This window comes from Zalophus californianus, chromosome 2, assembly GCF_009762305.2.
Source record: "Zalophus californianus isolate mZalCal1 chromosome 2, mZalCal1.pri.v2, whole genome shotgun sequence".
NCBI classification, from domain to species: Eukaryota; Metazoa; Chordata; class Mammalia; order Carnivora; family Otariidae; genus Zalophus; species Zalophus californianus.
In genome coordinates, this window is record NC_045596.1 from 2,242,198 (window position 1) to 2,253,408 (window position 11,211).

Below are 11,211 nucleotides of genomic sequence, written 5' to 3' on the forward strand. Positions count from 1 at the left end.
GGGTGTGAGCCTGCGTCTGTGGCCCGGAGCCGGCTCTCGCCCCTTCCCCGCTATGCCCCCTGTTGAATTTGTCCCTCTGCCCCCGAGCGCCCGGGCAGGTACCCTCCATCCTGGGTGGCCACTGGCCATGGTGCCACCGTCGAGGAGCAGCAACAATGAGTCCGTTGGCTTTCCCCCGTGAGCACGTCACTTCAAAGTGTGTGCCCTCTGGGTGTCAAGAGACATGTGAAAGCAGCTGGACTTGAAGTGGTCCTTTTGTCTTTGTGGGGGGTTTTAGCTGCTGGGTTCGTTTTCATTATAATTGTGTTTTTGTGCTCAGGCTCAGATCCCCCTAGACAAATGTCTTGTCAGTAAATTAAGTAATAATCGTTTTTTAAGAAGATCCTAAGGCAAGATGCTGCATGTTCATGCTCTCCCTATCCTGACATGCACGCAGACGTCCCTCGTGAAGGTGGAGGTGTGCGTGCATTGGTGCAGGCCACGGGGCTCCACAGCTGGTCCTTTCCTGCCAGGATACTTACACGGTGTTGGGAAACGTGCCTGCCTCACAGCAGGTCCTGTTGGTGTTTGCTGAGGCGGGGACTGGCCTCCCGGGTGGGGGTCCTTAGGAAGGCATCACATCACTCTGGTGTGTGCACATTGGCCCTCAGGTGGCCCGCAGGGACCCTCAGGTGGCAGTAGCCACCTTTCCCAGGTGGGGTGGCTCTTGAGCACTGGGGTTGCCCCCACCTCCACACTGCTTTCTGTGGCTGCCTCTTCTCCAAAAAGGAGAGAGTCCTGAGGGAGGACGGTGCGTGCAGTGTTTGTGTTCTGCGCCCCACGAGGTCTAGGGTGCTAAAAGGACACAGGTAAGGTTTTAGTCCAGGTCAGCATAGACTATTGTCCAGGGTCCCCAAGACCACCCCAGATTTTTGCTGGGAGGATTCATATATACTCATGGCCGGGATTTATCCCAGTGAACCCATACAGAGCAAAATCAGCGAAGGGAAAAGGTACGGGGTGGGGGGAATGGGGGGGACGAAGTCCAGAGGAAGCAGGGGCCGGCTTCCAGCACCCTCTCCCGGGGAGTCAGGTGGGACACGCTCTGTTCCCGGCAGCGCGTCGTGACAACACGTGTGGGGTCTTGTCTGCTGGGGAAGCTCGTTAGAGACGCGGAGCAGGGCTCTCGCTGGGACTGGTCCCGCAGGCCCCTCTCCCTGGCTCGGCCCAAACCGCAGACCCCCAGGAGGAATGGGTGTCGTCACCGAGCACAGCGTTGGCCCGGACGGGGGAGGCACAGCTGAGGAGTCGGGAACGCTCCTGATGGCCAGGACCGGACACCTGTGCTGTGCGGGCCTCTCGGAGGGCGGCTCGGGCCCGCGGCAGAGCTCCTGTTGCACACGGTCTTCCTCTGTAGCGCGTGGCCAGCCCGTCATTGGCCTCCCCATTCATCGTGGGCTAGCTTCTGCTCCCCGTGCCTGTGCTCTAGGATAAGGCTGTGGCAGAGCCCGTCAGCCGGCTACTGGAGAGTACCCTGAGGAGCAGCCACCTGCCCAGCAAGGTCGGGGCCCTGCACGGCGCTCTCTACGTGCTTGAGTGTGACCTCCTGGATGAGACGGCGAAGCAGCTTGTCCCAGTCATCAGTGACTACCTCCTGTCCAACCTCAAAGGGGTGGCCCAGTGAGTACAAGCAGCCGCATGGGGTTCTCTGTGTGGCCCAGGGCAGAGTGGGGTCACACATCACGTGGTGGGGGCACCCTTCCATGGGGATGGGGGCTGAGTCCCCCGAGACATGAGGACACCACACACTGTCAGCTTGGGCCTTACCTCATGGTTTCAGCTGCGTGAACATTCATAGCCAGCAGCATGTGCTGGTGATGTGTGCCACCGCCTTCTACCTGATCGAGAACTATCCCCTGGATGTGGGCCCAGAGTTCTCTGCGTCAATCATACAGGTGAGTGGCCTTGGGTGCCTTCCTCTGGAGCAGGAGTGGGTATGCGCGCACAGTCACCTGCGGGTGGTAGGGTCAGGTCACTTTGATTTAGGGAGTAGGCACGAGCGACAGAGGCCTGACCCAAAGTCTTCCTTCTTGTTCAGATGTGTGGGGTGATGCTGTCCGGAAGTGAGGAAGCTACCCCGTCCATCATCTACCACTGTGTCCTGCGGGGCCTGGAACGCCTCCTGCTGTGTGAACAGCTGTGCCGTCTGGATGCAGAGTCCCTGGTCAAGCTGAGTGTGGACAGAGTGAATGTGCACAGCCCACATCGGGCCATGGCCGCCTTGGGCCTGATGCTCACCTGCATGTATACAGGTGAGCTGCGGGGACCCAGGCCCACCTGTGCCCGGCAGGTCAGTGCCGCCAAGCTGCAGGCCATACAGGCCTCCCGTCTCAGTGAGCGAGGAGCAGTCTCAGTCTCGGGACGCAGACCACAGGGCCTCACTGGCGCTTGAGGGAGATCCCAGAGTCTGGAGCATGGGGTTACTGGCTCAAGGTCACATTGCTGTAACTGCAAAGGGGTCTGCAGACTGACCACTGCACCCTGTGTACCTGGGCTGGGCCCTGGGCTGCTGAGAGCTCTCTTCACCTGGTTTCACATCATCTCTCAGGGTTTGTTGAACTCCTGTGTGAGTTCAAGGTACAGTCTTCAAAGCATGTAACCGTACAGAAGGATTTGTTTCAGGGAAGGAGAAAATCAGTCCGGGCAGAACCTCAGACCCCAGCCCTGCCGCCCCGGACAGCGAGTCAGTGATTGTCGCGATGGAGCGTGTATCTGTTCTTTTTGACAGGTAAGAAACGAAGCCCAGCTTTACCCTTAACTGCCCTGGGATGCTCTTCCCATGCACCTGCTTTCCTCTCAGCCTTGCCCCTGTGGTCCACCAGCTTCCCACTTGCGTCCTGACCACACACACACACACCTCATTCAGGGCTCTGCGGGGGCGGGCAGTCCTTGGACCCCAGCACCCGGGAGCTTAGGGTTGACCAGCTCTGAGGCCAGTCCAAGCCCTTGCCCGTCTCGTGAAGGTGGGGGACAGCACCCCTCAGTGTGGAGGCATCAGGAGGGGCTTGTTAACGAGATGAGTCCTGCGCATGGAGTTCTGAGCAGTCCCAAAGACGTCCATCACACACTGCTGCCTTTGGGGAAGAGGAGAGCCTTGAGGTCCCGCCCCCAGGGCCATGAGGAGCATAGCCTTTGAGCAGCATTAGCGACGGCTTCGGGACTAGCGTAGACAGTAAACAAAAGTGCCTCTGGGGGCTTGTCATTAACCCCCGCCTCTCCCCGTGGTGTGCACTTATGTCTAGAGTTGGCTCGGCTTGCCAGTTCTGGAAAATGGGTTAGGCACCTTGCCAGGCTCTTTCCCAGGACAGGGCCCTGGGTTCTGCCCCAGCGCAGGCGACGTGATGCGTCTGTGGCCTTGGGAGGCCCGTTGTGTGCCGCTCAGCCTGTCCTGTCCCTTTATAGCTCGGTCAGCAGGAAGCGTGTGGCTTTCACAAGGGCGCACTGAGCAAGGCTGTCCGTCTGTCCACTCGGGCCAGATGAGGTGTTGTGGAAGCCAAGCATTGCAGTCTGTTTGTGTTGACGCTTAAAATGAGTGTTTACAGCCCTTCTTCCATTCCACACAGATCTGTCAAGCTCGACCACAGCCGGGTGGCAGGCAGGGAGCCTGCACTTGAGTCCCCGCCTTTGTGGACCCTGTGCCCCAGTGCTAACCAAACAAACCAGGATTATAGCAAGTGCCGTCAGGCATGCAGCTTGATCGCGCTGCACACACCTGGTGCGGGAGCCGGGTTGACAGGGTTCGCGTTCAGCCGTGGGCGTCGTCCAGGGCAGCAGCCTCGTGCATGCTCGGCCACAGCTGTCATCTGCAGGCGGGCATCCGAGCACACCTGCGAGGGGGCACAGGTCCAGTTTCTGGGCCAGTTCCAGAGCCTTTCAGCAGTGTACGGCCCTTCTGTGTGCACTCACAGGAGTGTGCAGACCAGAGTTGCGGGGGCGGAGGGGCATCAGCAAGAGTGTGTGCGGGCCCCCGTCAGGGAAGAAGAAAGGTCCTCACTGACTGCAGTGCTGTGGTGTCAGAACGGGGAGCTGAGAGGAAGCTCAGAGAGCCTTTGGACGTGGACGGAAGCGAACATGTCATGGACAGCGTTCTTGGGAGTTTTTTTTTTTTTTTTTTATCTCTTAACAGCACCATCTCAGACCCTTTCTGCTTATTACTTGACATGACTTAGAAACCCCTCTCTTGAGTCATCGGCCTCCCCCATGGGGTGGGGGCCCCGGGTCTGTGCATTCATCTGCAGGTCCCCAGTGAGGTCAGCAAGGGAGGGGTGTCACCTGTTTGCTCTTGCAGGTCACATTCTAGGACCCAGGGCTTCTCTCAACTGGCTTCAGATGCCAGGCCCTCTCAGGTTGGGGCCAGACTCTGACCTGTGTCCCCTCCTTTTAGGGTCAGGAAAGGCTTCCCCTGTGAAGCCAGAGTGGTGGCACGGATCCTTCCTCAGTTTTTAGACGACTTCTTCCCACCCCAGGATGTCATGAACAAAGTCATTGGAGAATTTCTCTCCAACCAGCAGCCATACCCTCAGTTCATGGCCACCGTCGTGTATAAGGTGAGGGCGCTGGGTCACGCGGCCGGGGAGGCCCCCGAGGTAGACCCACCCAGACTTTCCAGACCGAATGCCTTTTACCATGTGGATGTGCTGACGCAGTGGCCTTGCCTGTGGGCCCAGTTCCTCACCTTTGAGAACCAGCAGCACCCCTTGACCCAGCCTCTCGTCTTCCCCAGGTTTTCCAGACTCTGCACACCACCGGGCAGTCATCCATGGTCCGGGACTGGGTCATGCTGTCCCTCTCCAACTTCACCCAGAGGACCCCGGTGGCTATGGCTGTGTGGAGCCTCTCCTGCTTCTTCATCAGTGCTTCCACCAGCCCATGGGTCTCGGCTGTGTATCCTTCCCTGGGTCCAGGCCAGAGTGCCGTGGCTCCTGTTTATCAGTCCTGCAGACTCTTCTCTTAGCATCTGGGTTCATATTTCCTGTTAAAGTTTTGGAAGCTTAACCTTTACAGGGAAGCCAGGCTGTCAAATGACATTTACCTTAAGCCTCGAGAGAGTGCAGCATTGGTAAGGGAACAGAAAGGCGAATGTTTACCACACTGACCAGGACCGCCAGGAGAGGCGGGCCGGGAGGGGTGCTCCCGCATGTCCCTGTGGACCTCCTCCCGCCCGCCCGCGGGCCCCATGCAGCTGGGTCTGTGGCTGACGCTGCTTTTCATTACTCCTGGTCCATTGTGCCTTGTGTCATCCTCTCAAGTGAAAGGCTTAAGTAAAGATCCAGTTCCCACCCCAAAAATGCTGGCTGCCAAAAGGGGATGTTCTCCTCTGGCAGTCTTCCCCCAAGACAGACCAGCACGTCTGAGCAGACGGCTGTCCGGGTTCTGGCGGCAGGCCTCGTTCAGCCTTGCCTGGGAGGACCCGGGCCTGGTGGCCATGGCTCTGCCCTCACCCCGCGGGAGCAGGGCTGGTGGGAGCATCAGCGGCCGGTGCTGTGCAGGGAGCCAGGCCAGGTAAGTGCTGTGGAGTGGAGACCCTCGCTGCAGGGCTCCCGCAGCCAGCTTGCCTGCTCCCCCTGCCCCACTGGCCAGGGCTGGGCTTCCAGCCAGCGCAGCAGCGCCCGCTGGCTCTGCCCAGCTTGGCCGGCAGGAGCCGAGCTGGGAGGCAGCCGCTGCGGCTGCACGGTCCAGGTGCCCGGGCCTCGGCTCTCAGGCTCCCCCACCCCCACCCCGGGCCCGTCTGTAGACACATGTCGGGGGAGGACAGCCTGGTGAGGACAGAGAGGTGTGCCCGGGGGACCACTCTTCCTTCACTCGGGCCTTGCTCCCTTAACTCCTCTCCCAGCCTTCCCCACGTCATCAGCCGGATGGGCAAGCTGGAGCAGGTGGACGTGAACCTCTTCTGCCTGGTGGCCACGGACTTTTACAGACACCAGATAGAAGAGGAGCTGGACCGCCGGGCCTTCCAGTCCGTGTTTGAGGTGGTCGCGGCACCAGGAAACCCATATCATCGATTGCTGACTTGTTTGCGGAACGTCCACAAGGTCGCCACGTGCTGAGCGCCCACGGGGCAGCAGCACCAGAGCCGGGGGGGCCTGCCCACGCCGGCGTGGCTCCACACACAGGCCTCCCCTCGAGTCGCGCCATGGCCGGGCAGGTGGTGTCCGGCTCTGCCACGTGGCAGAGGAGCTCTGTGGCAGGGAGGCTGCGTGCAGGGACCATACGCAGTAACGTGGGGTTGAGCCTGAGTCCTTGCGGAGGGCAGGAGCCGCTGGTCACTAACCCTCTGTGCTGCAGCTAGTGCGAAATGCCAGCTAACCGGCTGTTCCCGGCCTCTTAGTGCCCACCTGCCTGTGGTCACGAGGCTACAGCTGCTCTTGCGTCCGGGACGAAGTCCTCAGTCTTGCAGGTTGGCCACGGGTCTCTCTGCTGTCCCACAGGCAGAAGGTGGCGCCGGCAGGCTTTCAGGAGCACTCCCCAGGGCTCTGGCCTGGGGGTCAGGGCCACACCCGGCCCCCCGACAGGAATGCCATGGGGTGTGCGGGTTGGGGGGGGGGCTGGGAATGCGACATCCAGCGCCACACTTCCCTTTCTCTGTTTTCTTCTCAGGATTTAAAGTTTAATTATATCAGTAAAGAGATTAATTTTAAGGTAACTTTCTATGCCCGTGTAAAGTATGTGCATTGCCAAGTCTGTGCCGCATGCGACAGCGCCTGCAGAAGCCCCCCGAGCCGGTCCTCTCCCAGCCGCCCCCTGCTCTCTGTCCCGGAGCTCGTCGCACCAGACACCTGTCTTCCTTATTAACACGCCGGCGAGGTTCTGTGGCGCACGCCACCCTTTCTCACGCATCCCCATGTGATAAGAATTTAGGGATGTTTAATGTTCAGGGGTTTGGTCAGGAATTCACACAGCCCCTCTGAGGATTGGAAGGTGCCCGCTCCCCTGTCCCGTGCATGGGCGGTGCCTCTCTGGGCCCGCCCGCAGCACCCTCCTCCTCCCGCACGGACCGCTCTAAAGCTTTCGCTCCCCAGTGAAGGACCACTGGCACCGCACTGACAAGGCCAGCCCACCTGGTTGCGGCAGTCTGTCGTGTCCAGCGACGCCGGCCCGGATGTCCTGCGGTCCTGTCCCGAGCAGAGACTGGGCTGCAGTCTGCCCAGGGGCTGACGAGCCGTTGGGGTCTTCCCATGTGATTTCTCTTGTGTGTTAGGGGCCAGGCATGTAATAGAGTTACCTTTGTCTGCACCCCTCTTGGTCAAGAGCAAAGTTTGGTGTCTTGGCAACCATTAGAGAAGGACCCCGGCACCTCCTCCATCTCCTTTCCTGCTCAGCCCGTACACTGGGCCTCTTTTCGGGAGGGTGTGGATCTATGCCCACTGGACCCACGATGGGGCTCGGTTGGAGCAGGCAGGGACAGGACTGGGCAGCGACTGGACGGCCTGTGGCCCCTCAGAGCTGCTGCTTCTACCCTAGACCCAGGCCACCAGACCAGCTTTCTGTTTCCAGCCCCAAAGTAGCCAAATCGTCCGGTGCAGATGAGGCCTGGACGTTTGGGTTGGCCTCTACTGGGCAGAGCCTGTGGCATGCCTACGAGTGGGGCTGTGCTTGCCGTCTGACGATGCCGGCGGGCACTCTGCCTTCTTGGCCCCCAGAGGCGGGCCGGTCACGTGATGACTGCCATGCCGGTCAGTTTGGTCGTGAGTTCAAGCGCAGGCAGCATTTTGGGTATTTCATGTGGTAAGTGGAGATAAACTTGAAGCCCTTTCCCAGGGTCTGCAAAGGAGTCTTGGTGCCTGGTTAGTTACCCTGACGTCTGGCCAGTATGGGCCTGACATCCCACCGCAGCGCACACAGCTCTGCGGGGCTCACACCAAACTGCCTGGAGACCCCCAAGCTGACCCCCTGCCCCAGAGCTGCCATTTCCTTCCTGCCCTTTCCTGCTGCAGCGGTTTGGGACCTACTGGGGTGCAGGGTTTTCCCACCAGCCCCCACTGAGGCCCCACTGAGCCAGGGCGTGAGTGGTAGAAATGGGTCCCATGTCTGAGCAGGACCGGAAGGGAACCTTAACGGAAAGTAAGTCACCATCGTCCCCCACCCCCGCTGGGCTCCCATTTCTCATCCTGCCGTTTCCCATAAGAAGCCTGCTAGCATGTTTGTGAGCGCAGGAAAGTGCTCCATCCCCCCCACCATCACCTCCATAGCTCTGAGCACCCCAGGCCACGTGCTGTTCCTGCTGAGGAGTTTACATCTGTAGGAAGTAACACTGTGAATGTGAGGTTTGGAACCATTCCCCTTAGGATCCATATCACTGGGCTCACCTGCAAGCATCATTGGTCTTCCCTTGTTTGCCACTGACCCGAAATGGTCTTAACAAGGGGGCCTGGAGCCCAGCTCTGGCCGTAGGTGCCGACCCAGAGACTGGCCTGTGTGCTCAGAGATGGACAGGAGTTGGTGAGTGAAGTTCTTTAGGCAGGGAGAGGAGGTGTGTGTGTGCCTATGCGCAGATCTATAATTACACGCGTATCTCAGTATGCAAATACGCAAGGCTACCAAGAATGGCCGCGTCAGTTCTTTGCAGAAGTCGGCTTTTCTTAGCCGTGCCACGGGGAGTCGGCTGCATGGCAGGGACGTCTAGGAACTGTGTCATTGCTCATTAAAATCCTACTGAGGAAAGGGTCTATCCACCTTGCCAGCTCTCTGCACAAGGAATTAAGACTTTATCCAGTTCCTAGAAGTCTGTGGCAAGCAGCAGTCATACCATCCAAATGTTGAAAATGCTAATTTGGCAGGTTTGTTTGCAGGGGGGGGGGGTTGTTTTGCTGCCGACACTTTGAGCACAGACTTGAGTGAAACCAGGGTGATGCACGTGCCTTCCCCAGAAACGTGCCTCCCTACCCTGTTGCCCCGCTGGGGGCTGCCAGTACCCACTCCTCCCACCCTATTTTTGCCAGCAAATGGATCTTTTCCGGAGGATGAATGTGGCTGACCCCTCCAGACACCCCGAATGTAGCACCAGAAGGCTCTGCCTCTTAGAGGACCCCCAGCCACACTGAGGCCCGCCCCATTGCGGGTGTCACTCCCAAGTCCTCAGGACCCCGGGCGGCTTCTCCCGGGAGCTGCAGCAAGCCCTTGTTGTGGGTTCTGTTGGAACAGACTCTGACCAGCAAGAACTGCTCTTGGCCGTCGTGTAGCCAAAGCTTCCTCCTGCCACGGGGGCTGCACGGGGCGGGGTTCTCTGGCACTTGGGGGCAGTCGATTCATTTCCTCTTGATACTGTGAGCATCCTTCCCAGCATACGTCCTCACTTTGTGTTGTGTCCCTCCCTCTGCAGTGAGCCCTCGAAGCCATGGCTGCTGGCCGTGTGACCGTGGGGTGGTTCTGTGTGTGGGGCAGGGGGGCAGCAGCAGGGGAGCGGCCTTGCTGGAGAGCTCAGGAGGGCTGTGCTGGTGCTGCTGGCCTGGAACGTTCAGGGGTCACTTTCCCCTGCGCACCCGTCACTTTTAATGCAGCTGAAGGAACCCCCTCCCTCAGACCCGAGTGCCTCTGGGAGCACCTGGCCCTGGACAGTCACTGCCGTTTCCCTGTGCAAACAGGGTGGTGACCGCCGGCGCCGGAGGATGGTGGCTGTTGTGGACCTGCCGCACGTGGTTGGTCTCTGAGTGGGGCCACCTGTGCACACTCACTCCTGGGCACTGCAGCCGAGTGTCTGTCGGCAGGTCGTGTGCTCCTGCCGCGCCGCCCACCACCGCCACCCCACGCGCGGGCCAGCAAGGCTGTGAGGGGCACGTCCCGGAGCCCTGGCCCAGACCTGACTGTCCGCTTCCAAGAGGAGAGGGAAGGACTGACATGCGATGTGTATTTAAGTTTTTAAACTGCTGCAAACGTTGTGTATCTGAATTAAAGGGAAATGACACCACGTGCTGCTGTATGAGGCATGCTTGCTCGCGGGGAAGCCCCGCCGGGGACGCTGGCCCACGCCCTGGGGAGAGAGCGGGCTGGGTGCATCCCAGGAGGGCCCCGCAGACATGAGCTGCTTGCGACGCGATCTGGTTGTGCCAGGGCCACGTGGCTTGGGCGTTGAGTCTCTGGCTCCACGTGTGTCTAGGGCCCTGTGGGGTGGGGAGGGCTGGTGCAGGCCTGGGGTGCTCACGTGGGCTGGAACCTGGCCGCTGAGCTCCCCTCGGGGCCTTGCCAGCTCCCGGGCTCCCGGGCTCCTGGCCCATCCGTTTGAGTTTCGAAGTCATTCTGCTTGAAGTCCTCGCGGCTCCCCGAAGTCTTGCCTACTCTGCTGAATGGGGCGCCGTGCTTCTTAGCTCTGGGCGGGCTCCTGCTCGGGAGCCGTGGTGGTGGGTGTTGTGGCACAGGCCACACCCCCAGGCAGCGGGCTGCTCTGGCAGGGTACCGTGACTGCGTCCACTCCAGTCCCGTGGGTTCCTGCCCGTCGGCAGGGCGGCCCCAGAGCCCACACCACGGTGGGTGCCAGACAGGCGACACAGCAGCTTAGTCCCTGTCCTTGGAGTAGCAGTGTGACCAAGCGCACGGACCTCCCCCGGGTTCTTTGGCAGCCCTGCGCCCCTGCCCTCAGGAGCTACAGCACCCCTTGCTCTGCACTGGGACCGTGGTGGGGCGTTTGTCTGCTGCGGCTGGCGTCTCACTTCAGTTGCTGTCAACATTTGATGGGGGCGACTTCAGCTTCCCAAATTTGTCTGCTCTGTGATACAATTCCGAGGCCTCCGATGGTCCCTCCCAGCTTCCAAGGCTCTATCCCCCTTCCTGGTCCAAGCATGAACAGCCAGACCCTGCCTGGTGCACCTGAGCACACCTGGCCCACCTGTTTTTTCTAGAAAGAAGGGTCTCAGAGCCCCTGGCGTGAGTGGGCTTTGCTGCCGCCCCATGCCCTTCTTGCCCTCCGTAGAGGGCGAGACCCTGCTGTTCTTCAGAAGAAGCCTCTGCAGCCCTGCTGGGTGTGTTGGAGGCAGCTGACCTCGCCCCGCAGGCAGCCTGGCCATACTCAGTGCCGCTGGATGAAGCATTCTGCTGGGGCCTGTGGGCATAGATGTGGGCCTGCTTTGTGGCATCACCAAGACTCCTTTTGGGAAGCCGTGAGCACATCCTACAGTTTTCACGGATTTGGGGGCCTTAACATCTGCTTGGATGGCGCGTCCTCACCAGCCTCTCAAGCAG

At 60.2% G+C, this 11,211-nt stretch overlaps 1 protein-coding gene across 4 annotated transcripts in view; it reads left to right on the forward strand.

The window, feature by feature from the left end:
- Positions 1 to 9,934, forward strand: part of HTT (huntingtin) — a 136,443-nt gene extending 126,509 nt beyond the window's left edge. For 3 of the 4 annotated variants that reach the window (XM_027598953.2, XM_027598952.2, XM_027598954.2), the window contains 7 exons: positions 1,469 to 1,659; positions 1,820 to 1,934; positions 2,078 to 2,291; positions 2,662 to 2,767; positions 4,424 to 4,586; positions 4,763 to 4,923; positions 5,873 to 9,934. In XM_027598953.2, coding sequence (XP_027454754.1) covers positions 1,469 to 1,659; positions 1,820 to 1,934; positions 2,078 to 2,291; positions 2,662 to 2,767; positions 4,424 to 4,586; positions 4,763 to 4,923; positions 5,873 to 6,086 — 1,164 coding nt within the window. In that variant the 3' untranslated portion in view covers positions 6,087 to 9,934. Of the gene's footprint in view, positions 1 to 1,468; positions 1,660 to 1,819; positions 1,935 to 2,077; positions 2,292 to 2,661; positions 2,768 to 4,423; positions 4,587 to 4,762; positions 4,924 to 5,872 lie in introns of those variants that run through there. The other variant, XR_003520794.2, reaches the window with a different exon arrangement.
- The last annotated feature ends 1,277 nt before the right edge of the window (positions 9,935 to 11,211 follow it).